Source organism: Ochotona curzoniae, unplaced genomic scaffold, assembly GCF_017591425.1.
Source record: "Ochotona curzoniae isolate NIBS_2020 unplaced genomic scaffold, NIBS_Ocur_1.0 contig_2688, whole genome shotgun sequence".
NCBI classification, from domain to species: Eukaryota; Metazoa; Chordata; class Mammalia; order Lagomorpha; family Ochotonidae; genus Ochotona; species Ochotona curzoniae.
This window is the reverse complement of record NW_024465553.1, coordinates 6812080-6836777: the sequence shown is the minus strand read 5'-3', so window position 1 is coordinate 6836777 and position 24698 is coordinate 6812080. Positions and strand designations below refer to the sequence as shown.

General features: G+C 42.7%; 1 protein-coding gene across 2 annotated transcripts in view; it reads left to right on the top strand.

Annotated features, from left to right (window-relative positions):
- CPSF2 (cleavage and polyadenylation specific factor 2) overlaps window positions 1-21448 on the top strand; it is a 30862-nt gene extending 9414 nt beyond the window's left edge. For both annotated transcript variants that reach the window (XM_040975137.1, XM_040975138.1), the window contains 11 exons: window positions 2763-2892; window positions 5107-5222; window positions 6102-6289; window positions 7493-7783; window positions 13069-13169; window positions 13493-13693; window positions 15530-15682; window positions 16675-16900; window positions 17513-17812; window positions 19130-19264; window positions 19629-21448. In XM_040975137.1, the coding sequence (XP_040831071.1) occupies window positions 2763-2892; window positions 5107-5222; window positions 6102-6289; window positions 7493-7783; window positions 13069-13169; window positions 13493-13693; window positions 15530-15682; window positions 16675-16900; window positions 17513-17812; window positions 19130-19264; window positions 19629-19721 (1934 nt within the window). In that variant the 3' untranslated portion in view covers window positions 19722-21448. The remainder of the gene's footprint in view (window positions 1-2762; window positions 2893-5106; window positions 5223-6101; window positions 6290-7492; window positions 7784-13068; window positions 13170-13492; window positions 13694-15529; window positions 15683-16674; window positions 16901-17512; window positions 17813-19129; window positions 19265-19628) is intronic.
- Window positions 21449-24698: the final 3250 nt, after the last annotated feature.

Here is a 24698-nt window from a genome sequence, read left to right as displayed (position 1 = left end):
GGCAAAATCTCACATACTTCCTTGTAAATAAGAACACAAGTAATTTACAATCTGAATCAATTTTATGAATAGGAAATATTTTGACCAATAAACATAAATAATCACCTAGTTTAATAGCATATATGATGCAACAAATTTAGCATAATTTTATAATATTGTGAGATTATAATCCAAATTATTTTAAATGATAAGCACATTATTCAAATTTTGTCTCAATCTTTGAGAGTTCCAGGGATCCTACTAGAACCCTCAAATTTATGAGACTATGAAGAATTTAGAAGTCTAAATGAGTTAAACCAAAAGTACCTTTAGCATTTAAATGAACATGTTAAATACTGTATGTTAGACTTAATCAATGCCAGGACAACACTGTAAGTTGAAGACCAAACAGCACGAAAATGACACAAGAACATTTCCCCAGTGGAGGTGGGGAGTCTGTTCTGGCTAGGTCCTGTTAAATTTGTTAGACCTCTCTAAAATTATTTACCAGGAGAGAAAAGGTAGGTTAGTCATGGTCCGTCCCATCTCGTCTGTCAGTCAGTCACACATGCATACAATTCAGAACAAGAACAAAAACTTAACAATTCAAGACAAAGACACAACTGGAGGAAGAGTATTAAAACAAAATTTAGTTTTTGTCCGGACAAAAATAATAGAACACCAACAATATTGACAAAACAAACATAAACACAAACACCAAACATGTCAGAACAGAGACACATAACTATTAAATCTCTTGCAACTTCCAACCTCTTTTTTGAAATACTTTCACCTGGAGATATTTTGTAAAACAAGCACACATAATTCATCTCATGGTTTAGGTTAATTTAACAGTGGATTTGGACCACTCTATATTAGATTACTTTTGTTAAATCAAGTTACAGAACACATTTTTTTTTTGTTTTTTTTGTTTTTTTATATAAACCTTAAATGACTTATATAGAACCTTCCTGGGGATGCCAGGGAAAAATCTGACCAACAAAATCGAAAAAGGTTTTGAGGTCTTTTTTAATCACCCAAATTCCTCGTGTCTTGAATAAGTCTATAAGACTGATAAAACCTTGCAAGAATAATTCTTGCTGTGATAATGCTTGTCCCATCTTACCTTCACCCCGTAAGATTTGCGCCACGAATTTCCACGAGCACGACTTCCGGCGGGTCAACCGTGAAACTGCTCACTCGGTGTTCTACTCAACACCACTTCGAGAGGCCTCTCCTTTTGCGTGGCGATCTCCCTGTCGGTGGTCTGCACACCAGCCACGTTGGGCGCCAAATTGTCCCGTCCAGCAGGACAGTCAACGGGGGTCGCAACCACCTAGGAGAGATTGGGGGACAAGAGACACGAAGAATGGACAGCAAGACAGGATGTCTGATCAAGCTGTCAATTTATTGATTTCAACTGAGGGTTTTTATATTCTTCAGTAACTAAGGCTCAGGGAGGAAAGGAGAAACTAGGACGCAAGCCATGGTCTCCAGACCGATTGTTCTTGAGCAGCCACCATATCAACCATAGTAACCAGCATACCAACAATAGCATAGGTAATCAGTAACAAGATGTCGGCAGGTACAGCATAAATCACATTCTAAAACAGTTGCTACAAACAATTGAAGCTAAGCGTGTGATTAGTTTCATAACTTCTTTCCCAAGCATCTAGCCAGCCAGGGATTTTCCACTGGCCCATAGTTCTATATTCAAAATGGCTTCAGTGTGGCTACAGTACACGGCTCCTGACAGTAACCCATGGGAAAAAAGCTGAGAACTTGCAATGTACATCGTAGACTTCCTTTTGAGTTGTAAAGTGTGTAGGACTAAATACTGATGAAATGTCACCACGTCAGGCCTTTCCTGTGTAAATTCAGGCTGTGTAAAGGAATGGGCCACATCCTTCCTGGATCTTACAGGTGGAGTCGGGGGACAGAGCAGTAGATGGGTTCCTGCAACCACTGAAGAGAACCTGTCAGGGGAGCGCAGTGGAAGTCACTGAATTCCAGAACTGGAAAGTAAAAACTTGCCACTTACCTAGGGAGTCACATATTAAGTCTCTCTAGAGAGAGAAATGTATTAGAGATTTTCATAAAAATGCTGATTGGCATTTTTTAAAAAATGGTGCAGAAATGAATTCTGAAGATTGAACCTGGATATAACAGTGAACTTAATGACTGTGCTTGTATGTGACGTCTTTGTAGGACAAATTCTTTCCCAGCGCGACATCTGAGGTTACCAGATCTCAAATGAGATGTGGGTGTTTTCTTGGTTGTGTGTACAGTAGAAATATTAAAATGTGTTTATGCTAAATTATTTAGCAGTGTCCTGATTTCTAGTTCAATCTCTAGCCTTCTATTTATAAGCACAAGTATCTACAAGAAAATGAAGAGACTTCAAAAGATTCATGGGCAAATGCAGCTGCAGGTTTATTTGGTATTAAAGATTTTGAAATATATAAAAGGAGTTTCTTGAAACATCCATGGATGGGTATTCTGCAGAAAACCATGTGTGAATTTCAAATTGTTTTGCAGCAAAATAATTTCAATCTTTTAATTCCAGTTCTGTATGAACTTTTGAAGTCCCCTAGAATGACAAAATAAGTGTTTGCTTACAGTGAGGGAAGGGAGAGCCAGGGGACACGGAAGAGAGACTGGCTTTTCATTGTATGTGTTTTCTGAATAATGTGTCTCGTGTTACCTTTTAAGATAGCTTGAAAATGAGTACCTTTTCTTAGGATTGTGACAGGAATGTAACTGCTGTCATCTTGTTGACATAGGGAAAGGACACGGCTTGTCCATCACACCTCTGCCAGCCGGTCATATGATCGGTGGGACAATATGGAAAATAGTCAAAGATGGAGAAGAGGAGATTGTGTATGCTGTCGACTTCAACCACAAGAGGGAGATGTAGGTATACAGAAGGAAAGGCTATGGGTTAGTTCATTGTCCCAGTGGGGGCATTAGAAACAAAGCCGTTTTTATTTTTAAACCAGAAGTTCAAAAAAACATGGACTAATACATGTTTCTGAAATTACTTAGTTGTTTGCGTTGTGAGGGAACAGTGTGGTTTAAGATGTATGTTTAAAAAATATATATTTTAAAGATTTATTTATTTTTATTGGAAAGGCAGATTTATAGGGAAGTAGAGGCAGAGAGAGAGGACCTCCTGTCCACTGCTTCACTCCCTAAGAGGCTGCAACGGCCGGAGCTGAGCCGGTCCAGCCAGGAGTTTCCTCTGGATTTCTCACAAGGGTGCAGAGTCCCAAGGCTTAGCAGCATCCTCAGCTGCCTTCCCAGGCCACAAACAGGGAGCTGCATCCGAAATGCAGCAGCCAGGACATGAACTGGCACCCACGTGAGATGCTGGCACTGCAAGGCATAGGGTTAACCTGTTGTGCTATTGTGTCAGTCCCTGATTTTAAAACTTTGAATGTATTTCATACAGCAGTATTATAAAAGTTGGTAAGAAAAATCTCTGCTTTGGAAAAGACTTTTGTAAGCATAAAAATAATAGTCCAAGTTAGACTAATTTACCCAAGTGCTAACCAATTAATCAAAAATATGCTTTTGTAAATGGTTATAAGTCAAACTCAAAAAAGAAAAAATTAAATGGTAATTTTTTTTTTCAGATGGGTACGTTAGAATTATTTCTCAATTTTTAGTAGCCTTCAGGGTGGTGGTTAGTGACTTGACAGCCTATCTGGTTGAACCTTTCTGGAAAGTCTTTTAGCTGAACTGTGTATTGCAGCAAATATATTTCTAATCAGAAATGCAATTGAAGCTTTTTGTAAAAAAAGTTCTTTGAGGGGCCGGCAAATAGCTCAACTGGCTAATCCTCCACCTACAAGCACAACATCCCATATGGGTGCCAGTTCATGTTCCAGCTGCTCCACTCACATCTACCTTCCCTACCTTGTGGCCTGGGAAAGCAGTGGAGGACGGCCCAAAGCCTTGGGACCCTGCACCCGAGTGGGAGTCCTGGAAGAGGCTCCTGGCTTTAGATCACCTCGGCTCTGGCAATTGTAGCTAGTTGAGGAATTAATCAGAAGAGGGAAGATCTTTCCCTGTCTCTCAGTAAATCTGCTTTTTCAATAAAAATAAATTTTTAAAAACAAAAAAAAAAGTGATTTGAAACATAACTTATAATGGCAGTAAGTCATAAATATTAATAAAGGAAAATGATAAAATATAGTGCAGACACAATAGAATAATTGTTTAAAATTGGGTTTAGAAAAAGCATTTTAGAGCCCAGTGCAATGGCTCAATTGGTTATTCCTCCCCCTTTAAGTGCTGGGATCGCATATGGGCACATGTTCATGTCCTGGCTGCTCCGCTTTCCATCCGGCTCCCTTCCTGTGGCCTAGGAAAGCAATAGAGGACGGCCCAAAACCTCAGAGCCCTGCACTTGTGTGGGAGACCTGGAAGAAGCTGTTGGCTCCTGGCTTCAGTTCTGGCTGTTGCCGCCACTTTGGGAATTAATCATGGATGGAAGATCTCTATCTCTTCTCTCTGTAAATCTGTCTTTGAAATAATAATAAATCTTATTTTTTAAAAAAGGAAAAAGAGGGCCCAGCATGGTAGCCTAGTAGATTAAGTCCTCACCTTGCACACACCAGGATCCCATATGGGTGCCAGTGTCTTTCCACTTGTTAAAGTATGAAAGAGGGAAAAAAAAAATGAATGAATTACTGGATTTCTTCTCAGTAAGCGATTATACTCTTACTGTTAATGGGGAAAAGTCTTATAAAGGGGATTGTTTAAAGATCCTAGTTGCTTAAAGATTCCACGACTCCATTCTCTCAGTGATCTTTTTTTTTTTTTTTGGTATGCATTTATTCAGTTTACTTATTTGAGAAACATCTCTCGTGCCCAAATGCTCGCAGTAGCAGAGCTGGGCTGGGCCTGACAGCAGGAACTCAGTCCAGGTCCCTCGGAGGGACCCAGCGTCCTGAGGCCCAGGCTGCTGTCTCCCAGGCTGTGTGTCAGACTCTAGCCCCGGTACTCTGATGGGGGAGTGTGGGCATCCCAAGCTGTGTCATCACTGCTGTACCATATGCCCACCCCTGCTGAAAGTTTATTCGCAGCGATGGGAAGTGTTCCTCTTCTTAAACTTTGTTACAGCCATTTAAACGGATGCTCCCTGGAAATGCTCAGCAGGCCCTCCCTTCTCATCACCGACTCGTTTAACGCGACGTACGTGCAGCCGAGAAGAAAGCAGCGAGACGAGCAGCTTCTGAGTACGTGTTCCGTGAAGTGGGGAAGGAGCTGGGGAAATGTGCGGTAGTGCCCGAACCCATCCTGGGTCACACTGTCCTTGGTCCGAAGGGATTAGGTAACAAATACTACGTGGCCTTCTCAGGATGTCAGGGTCAGCTTTTCGCTGCCACTCAGCCGGCTCTCCCAGCTACTCACTGGCCCGTGTCTGCATGTGACGACCGCACTCAGTGTGTTCGGAGAGCTCGGTGAGGGTGCCGCGAGGCCCAGCGGCGGTCGGGTGTTTGGCACTGCTGGCTCTCTCGTTCTCGCAGGCGCTCCCGGCCATCGCTCCTCACTTCCCCAGCTGCCTGGGTTTACAGTCCTCCGGAGCTCTGGGATTTTGACAGGGGAAGTTGGACTCCACTTGGAAACACACCTGCTGCGCTTCTTTAGTTTATCTACTTGAAAAGTGTAACTTGTATACTGTCTAATTTTAAGAAAACAATTACTGTATCAGTTTGTGTTTATATAAGTTGTAGAATTTCATCATCACAGAGTTTCTTGAAGGTGGACAGGTGAGGCTGGGCGGGCTGAAATCCCCAGGCTTGTCATTTAGTCTTCCCAGTGATACAAATAAAATGTTCTGTATATTATGTGAAAAGGTTAGGAACTGCTGATGTAATATTTTTAATGAGAAAAAATTGAATTAATGCTATTTTTTTCTTATTTGTATGGGGATATGTTTAACAGAGGGAAATATAATTATGATGACCAAAACAAAGCTCTTTTATTTTGTACCTGGCCTAGTCATCGTTTATAATTATAAATTGTGGTTTTTACAGTAGAAAATGGAAAACATAGTTGTCTTTAATTTTTCAGCAAAGAATTATGTTTCATGGGGATTTTATATTCTTTTGTAGCGAACGTCCTGGAGACACTTCGAGGCGACGGGAACGTATTAATAGCAGTAGATACTGCGGGCCGAGTTCTAGAACTTGCTCAACTTCTCGATCAGATTTGGAGAACTAAAGATGCAGGACTGGGTGTCTACTCACTGGCACTCCTAAATAATGTCAGCTACAACGTGGTGGAGTTCTCCAAGTCCCAGGTGTGTTTCCACGTTGCTTGTTATATATGTATGCTTGCTATGGTGAATGGGCTTATGGATTATGGTGTCTGACTGTCATCCAGATTTTATTTTTCTGTTGCAGGGACTGATCATGATAGTAATTATAATGGTAATGAGACATTAACCATTCTCTTTCCTGTGTGCTTTATGTGAATTTTTTTTTAATCTTGAAGTATTCCAAGAAGTAGTTAGATTTGGCTAGTTGCTTTTTCTCTAACACATAATGTCCCCAGTTTATTTATGTATGTTTTAAAACTTTTTAAAAAAGGTTTATTTATGTTTCTAATTTGGAAAGTCAGATTTACAGAAAGAAGGAAAGACAGAAAGATCTTCCATCTGCTGGTTCAGTCCCCATGTGGCCACAATGGCCAGAGCTGAGCCAATCGGAAGCTGAAAGCCAGGAACTTCTTCTGGGTCTCCCATGTGGGTATGGGGTCCCAAGGCTTGGGGTCATCCTTGACTGCTTTCCCAGGGAGCGGGAAGGGAAGTGGAGCAGCTGGGATATGAACCCCTACATGGGATCCCAGCAGATGCAAGGCAAGGATTTTAACCATTAGGCTACCACATCGGGCCTGTTTTTAAAATTTTTGATATTCATTTTAATATCGTTTACGCAGTTGAAAGGGATGCAGGCCCATGTAATCCTCCACTTAGTATGGGGAGTGTCTAGGTATGGAGGAAGAGGGTAGGACAAACGTTTCATGTTTTTTTTCTCCTGTGTCTGCGCAGGAATAGAAGAGGGCCCCTCCCAGCTGTCCAGCTCATCAACACCCGGCCATGGGGGGTGGTCATTTGATGAGTGTCTCACTTTGTAAGTGGGAACAAAATTGAACCTACCTCACAAGACAAAATGTTAAAATTTATTATTTACTTTGTTTTGGATAAGATGGCTATCTAGAAGGGTAGGATAATCATTTAGAATGCAAACACTGGCTGCTTTAAAAGCTTTAAAGTGACTGTGTGAAATACCATGCAGAACTGGACTTGTTGGGATGGAAATGAGCGGGAGGACCCAAGTGGGGGAAGCAGCAAATGAGCTACTTGTTGAAGTGGCACAAATTTTAAGTAATTCATTGGGGGAAAGACTTTAAACAGGATATAGCCTGAATTCCTTGGCTAGCGTGTATTAGAAAGTTTTAATACATTATTTTCTAATCGTGGTTGCCTTTTCTCCTATAATAGGTCGAATGGATGAGTGATAAATTGATGAGATGTTTTGAAGACAAAAGAAATAACCCATTTCAATTTCGCCATCTTTCTTTGTGTCATGGTCTTTCTGACTTGGCTCGAGTTCCTAGCCCCAAAGTGGTGCTTGCCAGTCAGCCTGACCTGGAGTGTGGCTTCTCAAGAGACCTCTTCATTCAGTGGTGCCAGGACCCTAAGAACTCCGTCATTCTAACCTACAGAACTACTCCTGGGACTTTAGCACGTTTCCTAATTGATAATCCCTCTGAGAAAATTACGGAAATAGAGGTAAGCGCTTGTGTGCAAACTTTCCCTGAAAATTGTTTGGGAGACAGGCGACTTAACATGTGTAACATGAAGCTTGAGGTTGTGTCAGGATTGTCATGGGAATAGCAGTAGAGAGCCTTGGACAGCTCAGCCTAAAGGGGATCTTTCCCGAATGTTCTCAGTCTGGCACTTTTCCCATTGTGCCCACTGTATTCCCAGTCTGTCCTTGGAGAATTCCATGTGGATTCTTTCCTTAATTGAAATCTGACTTTGCCAGTAGCCTTCTCTATATGCTTTTTTTCTTTTCTTTTTTTTTAAGATTTATTTATTTTTATTGGAAAGGCAGATATACAGAGAGGAGGAGAGACAGAGAGGAAGATCTTTTGTCCAATGGTTCACTGCCCAAATGTTCACAACAGCTGGAGCTGCGCCAATATGAAGCCAGGAGCCAGGGACCTCTTCTGGGTCTCCCACTTGGTTGCAGGGTCCCAAGGCTTTGGGCCGTCCTCGACTGCTTTCCCGGGCCACAAGCAGGGAGCTGACTGGAAAGTAGGGCCGCCGGAATTAGAACCGGCGACCACATGGGATCCTGGTGCGTGCAAGGCGAAGACCTTAACCACTTCACTATCACACCAGGCCCAATGCTTTTATTCTTTTCATGTTGGTTGCACTGTGGTGTGCAGGGGCAGGGTATTCCCCACATTGGCTGTGTGGCCTTCTAGCCATTCCTCCTCCCTTTCAGTTCATGTGTCAGACCCAGCAGTGTTCTCAGCTCTCCTTTCTGCACTTGCTCATCTCCTGGTCACGGTGTTGTTCACTGGTGACCTGAGACCCTGGTCCGCAACCTTTCTGTGTACCGGACTCCTCAGAGCTCTATCCTGGATGACCTCTCCAGTTCTCTGGTCTTGGAAAGTCAGATATACAGAGAGGAGAGACAGAGAGAAAGATCTTCCATCCATGGTTCACTCCCCAAGTGGCTACAATGGCTGGAGCTGAGCTAATCAGAAGCCAGGAGCCAGGAGCCTCTTCAGGGTCTCTCACATGGGTGCAGGGTCCTAAGTACCTGAGCTATCCTCTGCTGCTTTCCCAGACCATAAGCAGGGAACTGGATCAGAAATGGAACAGCTGAGGCTAGGCCTGGTGCCCATATGGGATGTTGGCACTGCAAAGCAGAGGAGAATTAGCCTGTTAAGCCATCGTGCCAGCCCCTGGACTTCACTTTTTATTATCCATCATTCTATAATTATCATTATGGTTGTTTTTAAAATTATTTAATTTTTGATGTTGTTTACATAGTTGAGAGGGATATATGCTTAGCTGGACCACTGATTAGGGAGGGGAGTGTGGAGGCATTGGTGGGGAAGCTGGGTGGGACAAATGCTTCCAGGTTTTGTTTTTATTTTTTTTTTCTCCTGTATCTTGTGGGTGAGTTAGACAGCAGAGAGGAAGTGGAGGGAGCCACTCCCACCTGCCAAACCACATCAACACCAGGGACTGGGGTACGGCTACTTGATGTTATCCCGGAAATCCCAATGTGGAGAAGAATGTTCCGAGGGTACTGCTTAAGTGGTTTTGATAGTTCTGAGATATTGTTGATTTTGTTACTCAAGGTTGAAGAAATCTTTCCAAAGTCCATTGGCTGGCATAATCCACCTTAGTGTATCCACTTGCCTGGACACTTGTTGTCAAAGCGTGGCCTGTAGGGTTGTTCAGCCTGTTCTCCCTGCCATCCTGACGTATCCTCTGCAGGCCTCAGTGCGCTGGCTGTCATGTCGTCCTTGTGCATCTGGGCATTCCGCCCACTGCGCGGGTATCAGCACCTGAGGAGATCTAGTCCTGATACACGCATTCCGAGGTCAGGATTCCACAAACCCTGTGATTCTTCCCTGTGTCTGGAGTTTTGAGTCAGGCAGTTTAGTTGTGAGGGTACCCAAAGAAACCTCGCCTGAGGTGACCCCAGACCTGACCTCTGTGTACCAGCCAGTGTGGAGTCCGGATTAGTCTGTCACCCACATCAGCCTACACACAACACTGGTGGTTGCAGTTATCTGTCAGCTCTGTCCTCAGTCCCATCTCCTGGATGCTGTGGCCCAGCCTATCCCTGCCCAACATACACCCAGCCCTTATGCACACCGGTGAGAACCGCAGCCTAGTCGGGGAAACCTCCAGTAACCCCCACCAGGCTTGTTCCCAGTCCAAGTTCCTGTGTATGCTTGTATGTGCTGCTGACTGGTCCTGTCCATCCTGCATCCCATCCAGCTCCCATACACACCTATGGGTGCTGCAGCTTAGCTCAGCCTAACCACACAATTCTGCTGCCTTGTCCAGCCTATCATTATAATTGTAATTTTGCAAACATCTTTAGCCTTCTATTTATTATCCTGACCCAGTGAAGCGTTTGTTGTACCTGTGCCAAGCAGCTGCATGTTACTGGAGTTAATCACTGTGGAGTGGCCTGGCTCCCCTCACATGCAGGTGACCCCAGCTGTGAGTAGGACAGCTAACACTAACATGGAACATTCTGTAAGCTTTCCTGTTCCCACTCTCCAGTAGGCTATTTCATAGCTTCCTTCTCAGATCTCTTCCAGCTCACCCCAGTCCTCACCTGTAGCATGTGACCGTGTGCAGCACAGGTGGTCAGACAGGAACCTGCCTGTCTCCTGCACCAGGTGCCACCCAGTTCTGCTTCTGCGTTTGCTTCCTTCTCTTTCACTCCTGTGACGGAGTAAGGAAGCCAGGAAAGGATCTGTGTCCCCACCACCCCGGCACATCTCCATTTTCCAACACTAGCATCATTAACTCGTAAGTTCACCGCGGTTGGCCCTAAATAGCCAGACTGTACTGTGTTAATGAGTTCTTTTGTTTATTTTGTCTTGGTGGCAGCAGCCATTATCAGGAATATTTCATTTAAAGAGGTAGTTGGTAAGGGTATTTTTGAGGAATCTAGTTAAGCAAAGCATTAGGCTAGCAGTTCACATGTAATGTCTTCACCATAAGTACTGAATTGTTGAGCAAGGATTCAGAGCAGCCGTACTAAAGCATGCAGAGGGTCGGGGGGCGGGCAGTGTGACCTGAGAATGCCCTTATCAAAGCAGTCATTAATATTATTAAAAGCTTTTATTATTTAAAAGACTTTCATTAAAATATTTTTAAAGCTCTATTTGTTTATTTGTAAGGCAGAGTTAAAAAGAGACAGAGATCTTCATCCTTTGATTCACTCCCTGAATGGCTGCAACAGCGAGGGGTAAGCCAGGCCAAGGCCAGGAACCAGGAACTTCATCTGGATCTCCCACATTGGTGCAGCGGTCTGAGAATGTGGGCTTGCTTTTCTGGGAGCAGCACTGGAAGCGGAGCAGCCAGGACCCAAACCAGCGCCTATAGGGGACGCTGGCATCACAGGAGACAGCCTAACCCACTGTGCTATAATGATAGTCCCAGCAAAAGATCTCCTTAAATGGTGTGGGTGAGAAGATGGGCAGTGTGCATGAGGCACTTGTGTTACATACTAAAGCACAACATCTGGTTCCCCAAAAAACACTGGCAGAGGTGTTTTCTTGTTTTTTTAGTTTTAGGTCACACTAGCCAATTTTTTCTTGGAACATCATTCATACTTGAAATACTGACATGGTTATTCAGACTTAGCTGTGTGGCAGATATTTCTTGAAAATTAATAAATTGAGCTTGTCACTCATAAGGAAAATGGTTGACAACATTTGTTGTCAAAATTTTAATATTCCAGATGAAAATTAGAATTTTGGGAAATTTATATTCCAAATTGACAGCTTAAAAACACTTTCTGATGAGATTGGTGATGATATTCGCAAATGTGACTTTTTTTAAACACAGTCAATATTTATAAGCCCTGTCTAACCCAGTGAACCAGTATTTTCCAAACAAATGCATAAGTACAAAATAATGCATAAGTACAGGGTCTTTTATAAATATAAAAATAATAACCAAATATGGTAACATTAACAGATGTGTTAACATTAATAGATTTTTACAAAATATTTTCCAAAGTGAAAAAAAATAATGGAAAGTACAGCATTCTTTCATATCTGCAAGTCTCCTTAATGTCTCACTCAGTAGAACAGATTCTCGCCTGTGCCTCTGCAGCATCTCTTCTGGTCAGTGTATGGGAAAAATCCGGCCTCACACAGAAGTGACCCAGATCACCCAGATCAGGAAAAAATGCCTAAGTAATCTTTTCGTAGATATTCTTTGATATTACATTAAAAACTCAAAAAGTCGGTTCTTAAAAGCTGGTTTTAGTCTGACTCCAAAACCATAGTAATACTTTTTTTTTTTTTTTGTATTCTGTTGCATTAAAATTTATCATAGCATCTTGCCCTCTGAGTGGGTCTTTTTTTTTTTTTTTTTTTTTAAGATACATTTATTTATTTGAAAGTCAGAGTTACAGAGAGGGAGAAAACAGAGTACTTGCCTTCACTAGTTCACTCCTGAGCTGGCTACAACAGCCAGGATTGGCCAGGCTGAAGTCAGGGGCCAGGAGCCTCCTCTGGCTCTCCTATGTGGGCGACAGGGGCGCTGACGCTTGGGCCGTCCTTCCTGGCCTTCCTGGATGCCTGGCAGGAAGCTGGGTTGGAAGTTGAAAGGTCAGGACAGGAACCGGTGCCCACTGGGTTGCTGACGGAACACTGTACAGCCTTGCCCGCTATGTCAGAATGCTGTTCCCATGTTGTTATTTCTTGGTGTTAACAAATTGCCTTCTGCTAGTTTTCTGATGACTAATTTTAAGAATTGTGTTACATTTTTTTATGTTTTGCATATTTCAAAAGCCATCAGTAAAAGTGTACATCTTTTCGTGGCTATTGGTAATTTATCCTTATTTCTTATATTGTATCAATGTTACCTTTTGATATGTGAATCATCCTTGCCCTTGACTAGGAAAAAGCAACTTCTGATAGTCACAGCATTGCAAATATTTTTTCTTCATTTCTTTTAATTTCATGAAACTTGGAATATCCATGGGCCATTTTATTTTATCTCATTTATTTTCTTTTTCATTTTGGCTTTTAGGTTTTATGTCATATAAACCTCAGGTATTACAAATTATAAAAATAATTATCTATGCTTTGTTTTCCTGTTTGTTTTTAGAAGTTTTATGTAAGTTAGGTATGTGACAGCTCACTTTCAGCACTAGTGTAAACCAGATCTGTCATTGCCTGGAATGGAAACGTGATCAGTTTCCGAGGGGGATTGCTTGATCGTCTGCAGATGCTAATCAGCGTGAAGCTGTGATGTTCCCCACCCACAGCCATAACCCTCTCTGTTGCTTTCTCCAGCTGAGGAAACGTGTGAAGCTGGAAGGGAAGGAACTTGAAGAATACTTGGAAAAAGAGAAAATAAAGAAAGAAGCTGCTAAAAAACTTGAGCAGTCAAAAGAGTGAGTTCTTTTCGGACAGATTTTAAGTTTATGTGTGTAATTTGACAAGAATCTATTTCAAAGACGTCAATGCTTAATTGAAAACATCTCGATAGGCTTAGGGCTTCGCTCCTGTTGTTAGGTATTTCAAGTCCCGTCAGGACCAGCGGGAACAGATTTTACTAACTGGCAGCTTGTGTTTTACACAATACTGGTTCTAATCAGCCCAGTTATGTTGCAGTTTGACCTCATAGTGAGTAATGCTTTGGAAATGGTTTTGTAAATATTCATTTGAGGTCTCTTTGGGACTTGCTGACTCTGAGTGGACACTGCCGCTCTCCTAGGGCAGACATAGATTCCAGTGATGAGAGTGACGTGGAGGAAGACGTGGACCAGCCGTCTGCTCACAAGATGAAACATGACCTGATGATGAAAGGCGAGGGGAGTCGCAAAGGCAGCTTCTTCAAACAGGCGAAAAAGTCCTACCCCATGTTTCCTGCTCCGGAGGAAAGAATCAAGTGGGACGAGTACGGCGAGATTATCAAGTACGTGCCCAGAGCCCGCCCTCTCCCCCCGCCCCCCGTACGTGTGCACGGCCTTACCCTTCCTGCTCTGTGGCCTGGCTCCTTGCAGCTGCTGTGCCCTGCCTTTGTGTCCTTATACCGTGAAAAATACTTGAAAAATACAGAAGACTTCTAGTTTGCAGTGTGACAATAGAAAGGTTGTGGGACATCTGGAGAACTAATAGTAAGGGAAAAGTGGTAGTTTTATTTGCTGGTTGTGTGGCAAGTTTAATAAAGGTGAGCAGGGGCTCTGCCCCCGCGGAGCCTGGCTTGAAGAGAAGTGAGGGAGACACCCAGAGGAAGATGGAGTGTGGCGGGGACTTGGGTGGCTGGTGACTGTCATACACCTGGGAAACTGGTGACGGCTCAGTATGACACTCGTGAGTTAGTTACAAGAGAACCATGGGAAATGTATAGAATCTGCACCCACAAGTAGAGAGACAGCTGATGTCACATGCTCTGTTGACACGTTTGGAAACGCTGCTCCACTGTGTAAAAACCCCCGCCGCACCCCTCTCTCTTCCCCACTGCGTGTCAAATGTCCGAACTTCACGCACAGTGTCTTTCCCAGTCTGGCTTCTCCCGTGCTTCTGTGTGTCTCTCTCGTGGCTGTCCCTGTCGGCTCCAGCCTCTCCGTGTCCAACTGCTTGACTTTCTTCCTGCTGCCCTTTGCCCAGGCTCCCTGCAGCCCTGTCCTGCCTTCCCGTCCTGCCTTCCCGTCCTGCCTTCCCGTCCTGCCTTCCCGTCCTGCCTTCCCGTCCTGCCTTCCCGTCCTGCGCTTCCAGGTCCGTCCTCAGACTTCTGTACACCTTTCCTCCCTCCCCATCTCCCAGCATAGTCCTGCGCACTTTCTTTGTGTTTCCATATTGCTGTCTGGAGCATGTAATGGATATAAGTCATTCTTGGGTTTAATTGGGAAGATTCCACTGTCCCTGTGGTCCTCCGAGGGGCACCGTAACCTAACAACCTGAGCAGCATTGGCAGGCCGACTCACCCTGAGTGGCTAGTGCGTTTCACAAGCAGACAGTGCGTTCAGCTCTCTTTGCCATCCTTGACATCTGGGAGAAGAGTGAAAAGAGGTTGTGTTTTAAGGCACTTGGCATAGGACCTGACTCATGGTAAATGTGCCGCAGGTGATAGCTGCTGCTGTTACGAGAATCACCGCTGGAAACCTTGCACTTGAGGGACTAGATAGGTGCTGGGAAGGAAAGGGCTGAAGGTCCAGGAGTGGAAGCAGATGTGGGCATGGGACATGCAACATGTTAGAGAGTCAAAAAATTTAAACTCTCACACTCTCTGAGATTGAAAGTGGGGAGATTATGGTGTTAATCGCCCACCAAAATAAACACAGAGGCTTGGTAGGAGCCGCCGTGGCTGTCGGGCTGCCCAGCTCTGGGCACAGAAAGCCATCTGCTCCGTTCAGGTAGGAAGGGGATTGGTGGGGCAGATGGACATCAAAGGAATCTGAGGCCTTCCAGCGTCGGGATTTGGTAGAGGAAAACGCAGAAATCAGGACAAGCAGTCACTGAGCGCAGGGCCACTTTGAGCAGCACGTGTGAGCCTGAGCACTTGTCACTGCCTTTCGTCAGTCCACAGGCCATGTGGTAAAGAACACTCTTTAAAGGTTATAAAAAACGTAATATACGCAATCATCTGATAATTGATATTATGAAATTGCATTGGCTTTGGATCAAATGCATATTTAAATCTTGAAATACATGAGGAATCTAAAAATTATGCCACCTACCAGTTAGTTATACATATTATGTAATATTAGCTTGCTTTTTTACTACTTCTAATTAGAGACTTATTATTTAGACCAGAGGATTTCTTAGTGCCAGAACTTCAAGCTACAGAAGAAGAAAAAAGCAAATTAGAATCTGGTTTGACAAATGGAGATGAGCCCATGGATCAGGATTTATCTGATGTTCCTACTAAGTGTATTTCAACAACAGAGTCTATTGAAATAAAGTGAGTATTCTACATTTTGAAAATAAATTGCAAGACAAAATTTCAAGCACTTGAATTAATGTAATTCACATTGTTTCAAAAGTAAAATTTTAGAATATCGGTTAGTAAATTTGTGCTTTTAAAACAATTTCTTTTTCTATGTAAAGGATTTTGAAATATGGCATTTTCTTTTTGTTGATGATATTTTATGTTAATGATATTTGAATTTAATTAACAAAGTAATTAAATTGGTGGTTGCAAGGAGAGATTTAAACATTAAATTATATAGGGCCTCTGTGCAATGGCCTACTGGCTAAATCCTCACCTTGCATGTGCTGGGATCCCATATGGGTGCTGGTTTTGTCCTGGCTGCTCCACTTCCCTTCCAGCTCCCTGCTTGTGGCTGGGGAAGGCAGTGGAGGATGGTCCAGGACCTTGGGACCCTGCACCCATGTGGAAGATCTGGAGGAGGCTTCTGGCTCCTCGCTCCAGGCTTTGGATAGACTCAGCTTCAGCCGCTGTGGTCACTGGGGGAATGAACCAGCAGACAGATCTTTCTGTTTCTCCTTCTCTCTGTAAATCTACCTCTGCAATTAAAAATATAATACAATCTTTTTAAAGCCATTAAATTATATTAAAATGAAAAAACAATATTTCTGACTTTTTCAGTAAATCTGGTAACCCGTAAAAATAATATAACTTATGTGCTTTAATTTTTGTAACTGCTTGTTTCATAAAATATACTCCTTTCTACTTAGTGCAGTTAGTAATATCAGTAAATGATCATTTGGGGAATTTTTTTTTTCAAGTCATGAGCAGGCCAAATGAACTAATTTGTTCATTATTGTCATTAGCCTCTATTCCTAGGTGTAACCAAGATCTAAATATTACACTTTAACAAAATAACATATATATCTCTTGAATCTTTTTCATTATTTTATCATACTCATTTCCTGATGACAAGTCATTGAAGGCATATTTTTAGAATGAAAAATAATCACGTGTCATTACAGAGCCAGAGTCACTTACATAGACTACGAAGGACGATCTGATGGAGATTCCATTAAAAAAATCATCAATCAGATGAAACCACGACAGCTGATCATCGTCCACGGGCCCCCGGAGGCCAGCCTAGACCTGGCGGAGTGCTGCCGCGCGTTCGGGGGCAAAGACATCAAAGTGTACATGCCAAAGCTCCACGAGACAGTGGACGCCACCAGCGAGACTCACATCTACCAGGCAAGTGCGGCAGGCGGGGACGCAGGACGGACACGTTCGCTGAGCTCCACTCCTAACTGCAACAGGTGCAACCGTGTACAGGGAACAGGGACAGCCCAGAGATGAACTCTCACCTTGTAGCGGGAGTTCTGCTCACGGCAAGAGTGCTGTCTGTGTCTGGAAGAAATGGGTTGGACTTAGCAGGCAGAGAAAGTATTCAGGGCAGAAGCAAGGGGCCAGGAATATGGTAGTGTGACACTGCATGGAGTTTTCCAGAAAGTGCCAGCTGCCCAGTACTCCTGAAGCACAAAGACAGCTGGAGAAAGACTCAGTGCTCTGGTCTTAGAACCACCAGATGTTTTACAAATACTGCAGGTAAAAGCTTGGCATTACTGTTTTAGAAAGTAAAATAAACTTGTGATTCCACCCTGGGGTCAAGGTGAAGAACCTCTGCTTGGAAAAGTAGACGATGGCCGTCAGGGTCTTACAGATCCTAGCAGATCATCACCAATCACCGTGAAAATCAGTGGGACTCTCAAGTGTTAATCACTAGAGTTAGAAAAGGATAAGAGAAATTGGTGTTGAACTTGGTAGCTTACACCCTGTGATTTTCATTCTCCTCTGGCTGTCCAGGTGCGGTTAAAAGACTCCCTTGTCAGCTCCCTTCAGTTCTGTAAGGCGAAAGATGCCGAATTGGCTTGGATCGATGGTGTGTTGGACATGAGAGTTTCCAAGGTGGACACGGGCGTTATTTTAGAAGAAGGGGAACTGAAGGATGATGGGGAGGATGCGGAAATGCAGGTGGACGCTCCCTCCGATTCCAGCGTGATCGCGCAGCAGAAGGCCATGAAAAGTCTGTTTGGGGATGATGAGAAGGAAGCAGGGGAAGAAAGTGAGATCATTCCCACCTTGGAACCCTTGCCACCTCACGAGGTAAATACAAGCGCTCAGCCCGTCTCCTTAATTTGTCATATTTGTCATGCTTCTAATTATCTCCTCATATTTTTCTTAATCACTTAAAGTGTGTGTCATACGTAGGCTGATCTGGGAGTGTTTAGAAAGCATTACTCAGGTTATGTATGTGTGTAAATTCTTTATGGCTAGGAATTGATCATGTTTTGTAGGAATATTTTAATAATTCTTTAATAAGAACTTTTTAAAAAGATAGAATTATTCATTTGAAAGTCACAGAGAGAGAAAGACAAAGCAATTCCATCCATTGGTTCACTGCCCAGATGGCTGCAACAGCCGTGGCTGAGCCCAGTGTGACGCCAGGAGCCCAGAGATTAATCCAAGTCTTCCGTAAGAGTGTCAGAGGTCCAAACACTTAGACCACCTTCTGAGACTTTTCTCAGTCCCTTGGCAGGAAACTGGATCAGAAGTGGAGCAGCTGGGATGCAAACCAGCTTTGTGTGCTATACCACGACTTTGGTCCCTAGTGTGAACTAGGAACAATTGTAAGGCTCCCCTTCCTGCTCTCAGTCAGGAGGGCTTTCAGAACACCTACCCTTGTGCCCATTTTGGGTGATACCAATTCAGTTCAAATTACCTGTTTTCACTGTAGTTAGAAATAATTTCTTAAGTAAAGCTATAACTGTAGCCCTTGTAGTGAACATGTTTTCAAGAATTATCTAGTTCATTAGCAAAGATTTTAGGTAATTCAACTCAGAACTCCAAGTGATGCTGTTAGCTGTGCTGTAAACTTGAGTGTGCTCAGCCAGCCTCTTTCTCTGGATTCCCTTCCACCTCTGCCCTCGGGACTGGGAGAAGCTGGGAGGAGGAATCAGAGGCAGTGCTCTTCGCTCTGTGTGCTAAAGCTAGCACTTTCCAAACTCAGATTCTAAAACTGGGGGTTTCCATTGCTCAGAAAGTGGAAAGAGCAAAGGAAGAAGCCTCTGAATAAACACAGACCTGGCACCTGGAGTAAGTTTTGGTTCAGTTCTGCCTCTTGGCACTCTCGCTGACCCTCCCGGGCAAGTGGGTGAGTGAAGAACATAACATTACCACATGTGACTCTATTATTAGGGGGCATGACTAATGAAAATGATTGCAGAACATGCAGAAATGGGAAGAACTTTGTGAAGTTCAATAATGAGGTGAAATTCAGACTAACTACCTGGAATGTGACTCACAGTCTTAAAGCGGTCAGTCTTCAGGAGTAATTAGACGAGGTGCTGTCCGGCTTTGGAGCAGCGGTGTGTCCGGGGTTCCCTTTGAACTTGTTCTCTCCCTGCTTTGACCTTACCCAAGGTTCCAGGACATCAGTCGGTTTTTATGAATGAACCCAGACTGTCAGACTTCAAGCAAGTGCTTCTACGGGAGGGAATTCAAGCTGAGTTTGTAGGCGGTGTACTTGTTTGCAACAACCAAGTAGCAGTTCGAAGAGTAAGTTTGATATTGATTTTAATAAAGGTTGAACTGAACACATGCTTCTGATGTTTTGTCGTTTTGAATTCTGTAGATGTTGATAATTTTACAAAGCTGAAGATCATTTATATCCATAATGACAATGCTGAAAGACTTATAAAAAGTAACTTTGATACCTAATTTTGTGGTCAAAATTATTTGCATCCTGATGTTTTTGCTTCTATGTAAAGTTCATGATTTGAATATTGTATCTGTTCTCTGTGACTCAGTGCAACTCATTTCCTGACCAATGATAAAGTCACCAGCCTTGTGTATTTTGGCTATTACATCTGCATGGTAATGAATGGAATGTACTAAGGAACTCTTTTCTTACACTTTGTAGACGGAAACTGGACGCATCGGATTAGAAGGCTGCCTTTGTCAAGACTTTTATAGGATAAGAGACCTTTTGTATGAACAGTATGCCATCGTGTAACGGACGTGATGTCAAGACATATCTACTTGACCTTTCTAAGAAAAAAGGATTTTTATGTGACTGAGCTGTGGCTGCTCTGTTATGTAACCTACAAAAAGAATCTACCAGAGAAACGGAAAGCGGATCAAATTTTTGAAAAATGTAAATAGAGACCAAACTAATGCTAATGCTCAGAGGAGCATTCTCTCATTTGGCTTTCAGTGCTAGAAGTCCTGCTAAGTGTACAGGCCCTAGAACCGAGAGGGACAGCTTTCCTTTCAAGATCCCTTATTCTAGAAGGGTTTTGTTTTGGTTGTGTACTTTTCGTTTTTTTTTTTTTTTTTTTTTTAACTTGCATAAAACAATGCAACATAGCCAACCAGTTCATAGCCTTAGAGAAACACATTTGCATGGATTCTTGCAAATTGTTTCTTATAGCTCCTGGAATGAAAAGTGTGACTTCCTTTAAAAAAAAAAAGAATGTGCTACCAAAAGCCCAAAACTGATAAAGCAGTTTGCTTGAAGCTTAGGCATGTGAAAAACACAGCCTCTGTGCTACGACTGAATTCTGAGCTGCAGCGCCTTGCACATGGAGCCTTCCCAGTGATGTCCTCTCAGATGAGACTGTACCCATTTTGTGCAGAAATCAATTTTTCTTTCTCCTATTTCTGGTTTCATCACCATTTTGTCATTCACTTTGAATTATAATTTGCCTGTACATAATACATAATTCAAAAGACCTTCTTAGTGTGTTGTGGTCTTCAGGGTTCTGGATACGTGTCAGACACATCTTAACTGTGAGCAAGGTAACCGTATTGGAGGTGTTCAGTGCTCTACTTTTAAAAGAATCAGTGTTGAACCTGACTTTATTATTGCTATTGTTATTATTAAGGTGGTGGTATAACTGAATTCAAAAGTGTGAATGTTTTCGTCTCAGGCTGGTTCTGTCCTAAGGTTACCCGGTGAGCAGTGTTGAATTTACACGCATAACTCAAAGTAATATTCAGAGTAGAATTGGATAAGAATATCCTTTCTGAGTTTCTGACTTTCATAGTGTGCTATAAACCAGCACGTTCAGAGGAAAAGACTGAGTCTATGTGATTTTCATGTGGCCTGCCCCATTGTTCTCTCTGCTTAATCATGGCAGGCCCTGATGCTTTGTCCCTCTCCTCACCCTGAGCGCAGTAAGAAGCAGTGCATGGTCTTGTCTAGCTGCGTGGACTGTATGTTACCTGGTAGCCTCAGACTCGGGGCTCATTGTGGAGCGTTAGAGACTTCTGATACTGAAAACCAGACACCCAAAAGAATGTTGACAGGTAATACACAGTGTGCTTTCCTTCTAATGCTTCAACAATTTTTTCTCTTAAACTCTTAGAGTAAGCCTCTAAGCCTATTTATATCCAAGGGAAAGAAAAGTCTGCACTTGTTTCACAGTTTAAAGTATCCAATTATACATCTTACACTGCAATGCTGTTCTTGAATAATTGTCTCTTGCCTCGCCTTTTTATCATCCTAAGAACAGGTATTAGATTTTGAAGTATGGCTTAAAGATGCCTGTGCTAAATAATGTCATTGGCAGAATAATACTTTTACCTTCTTCTAGATGATGACACTAAAATTTCTAAAGTGAAGATTTATTTAAGCCTCAGTTAAGAAAAATATATAAATGGCTAAGATAATCAGGAACTCAGAGAAATTTCCAGATATTTGTTGTTTAGAAGCAAGAATAAATATAACTTGGAATATCAGCTAATGTGTGCAGATAATTTAATTAAAAAGAAATTCTTACTATTTGTTGCAGTGGGATTATAAATGTCAAATATTGCTGTCGTTTGTATATTTTCATGATCTAAGAGGTGGCCTGAAACAAGGAGAAATCTAATTTTTGAGGAAAGTGATTTGCCATTTTTTCATCTTAGTCTGAAATATAACTCAAAAAGTGTACAATTTGCTGGTGCTGGAATATTCACAGAGTTGTACAACCCACTCTCTGAAGCCAGAACGTTGTCCTCATCACCAGAGGGAACACTATAATCATCACAACTATTGTTTCATCCAAAATCACAGAGTCATGACTTTTTTTTCCCCTAAGAGTTTTATAGTTTTGCCTCTTACAGTGCACTCTGACCCATATTGAGTTTATTTTATATATGGTGTAAGGTAGGGATCCAGTTTCATCCTTTTGTGTGTGGATGGCCAGTTGTCCCAGCATCATTTGCTGTAAAGATTATCTCTGCATGGGATTGTCTTGCCATCCTTATTGAAAATCATTTGTCCATAAAGGTGTGAATTTGTTCCTGGATTCTATGTGCTCACTGATGTACACATCAGCCTCTAGTGCCGCACTGTCTTGGTTATTTAACAGAAGGAAATTTTGAAATCAGAAAGAGTGTGTTCCCCAACTTTGTTGAGATTGTTTTTGGGTCTCTTGCATTTATTTCTGCATAAGTTTTTGAATCAGCTTGATCCACATCTGTCCAAAAAGCTCCTTCACTGGTTCAGTAATTGAGAGATTTAGTTTGTGATAACTACACGGTAAATGTAGAATTAACGTATACATGGAGATGGCAGTGGAAACTAGAGGAGGGACCTTCAGAGCTGCCCACTTGGGGTATTGGTTTTTCCCTTCTGTTGCTTATCTCTTACTTTATCCGTTTCAGTTGTGTTTATGGAAAAATGACCAACATGAATCTGAAAGCCCAGGGCTTCTCTCCCTCACCACACCCTGCTTCTGTTTCTCTCCCCTGGCCCCCACATTTGTGCATACAATTCTCTTTCCTTTTCTGGTACTTCTCACTCATTACCTGGGCACATTTGAGTCTTAACTCTTAAAGTGTGGTGCCAAATGACAAAATAGGAATTCATGAGTTTTAAACCTCTGGAGTTGAGGAGAACCAACCATGTATGTCCTTTTTTGTATGTGAAATTGTTAGTGGATACCCTGGATCTTGCTTGAATTTTTGATTCTGAGTAAAAATCATAGGTGGATGTATGAGGAGGATTTATGAAGACCTACTTCATCGCTTTCTGAGCTTGTATTGACTAATGCTTAATATTCAGTTTCTCATACAGACTTTTGTTGGCTGACACTTTTTTAAAACACTATACCAGTTGTTCACTTTAAAACTGAACTTGGAAGTCCTGAAGTCCTTCAAAGCTAAAAGTGGAAAGGCTGCTGCTGCTGCCCTTGCTTTGAATATTTTTGGTCCTCTTTCTCTTCAGAGCCTTCCCAAGCTTATTAGAAATGTAAATTGTTTTTGGAGACATAGTCTTCTGATGGCATAGTGATAGCATAGTGTTACCATTTGACTAAATGAAAGAAGACAATAATTCTCAAAAATGTTTTTGCCTTGGCATAACTATTTGCTCGCGTTGGCCGTCTCTTGTTGTATGAAGATGATCTGTTGGGAGTGGGCATTTAGCCTGGGCATTGAGACTGAAGCGCCTGGTTTGATGCCCAGCTCTTGCTCCTGACTCCGGCCTCGCAAGAACGTAGAGCCTGAGAGACTACGGTGATGGTGCAAGTCCCTGGCTTCTTACCAGGCACGTGGCAGACCTGGACTGGGTTCTTGGCTCCCACTCTGGCCCCATCCTGGCCGGGGACCACTGTGACATTTGGGGAATGAACCAGCAAATGGGAATTCTGTTTATGTACCTTTCAAATTGTGAAAGAAAAGATTTAATAAAAAGCACCTAACTGACTAAATGAAGTAGTGGAATGCATGCCAAAATTTACAAAGGTGCTGTAATTTCCAGCTTTATTTAGGGGGTATGGTATTTAAGTTCAAAAAGCACAAATGGCCTGAAGAACTTGTGTAAGTCCTTTCATTTGTAAGAGAAAACAAATTACTTATCCCACAAAGCTCCAGTTCAAACTCCCGAAGTTGTCTCTTATATATTGTATTTGATTCAACCTTCCCCTATGAGAGAAACTTGCAAGAAGAAAAGTATATTTCATGAGAATTCCAAACATTGTGCTGAATAGTTTTAGATTCTTCAGCAGGATTTTTTTTAAAGATTTATTTTTATTATTTTTTTATTGGAAAGGTGGATATACAGAGAGGAGAGACAGAGAGGAAGATCTTCTGTCCGATTATTTACTCCCCAAGTGAGCGCAACGGTCCATGCTATGGCAATCCGAAGCCAGGAGCCTCTTCTGGGTCTCCCACGCGGGTACAGGGTCCCAAAGCTTTGGGCCGTCCTTGTCTGCTTTCCCGGGCCACGAGCAGGGAGCTGGAAGGGAAGCGAGGCTGCCAGGATAGAACCGGCGCCCATATGGGATCCCGGGCGTGCAAGGTGAGGACCTTAACCACTGCGCCACCACACCGGGCCCGGGGCCTCAGCAGGATTTTGTATCTAGTGTTGCCATTAGGAAAAGCTTTCACATGTATTTCAGTGATTCTTCCGTATATTTTTACCTAAGGTGATGAAGCCATAAGTACAGATTTTCTTAATAGCCATTATAATAAATTTCTAGTAGCTGAAGGGTCACTTGTATTTTTCTTATTTCAAAAAATTTTTGTGTTGATATCATTTTAAAGTTACAGAAGAGTCGTAGCATAGTTTGAAAGGTCCTGTGTATCCTTCCCCTGCATTCCTTGCTGTCGATACTTTGCCATGTTCATCTAGGTATAAAATCTACTGAACCATCTGATGGTAAGTTCCAGTTTTACCTGAATGCTTCTTTATTGGAGAGATGGCAAGGAAACAGAACTCTCCCATCACTGGTTCAGTCCTCAGCTGCCTGTGGAGACGGGGGTTGGGCCAGAGCCAGGAGCTGGGATTGTAATGCAGGTCTCCCACAAGAGTGGCAAGAGCTGATCACGTGAGCCATTTCCACTCCCTCAGGGCTTCTGCTGGCGGGAAGCTGGTGGCAGGAGCCAGACCAGGGAGTCAGTTCCAATGCAGAACGTGGGCATCTTCACTGCCAGACTAAATGCCAGCTCCCTGTGTGTATCTTTCAGAATAAGGGCACTTGGCTGTACAACCTCAGTGTTT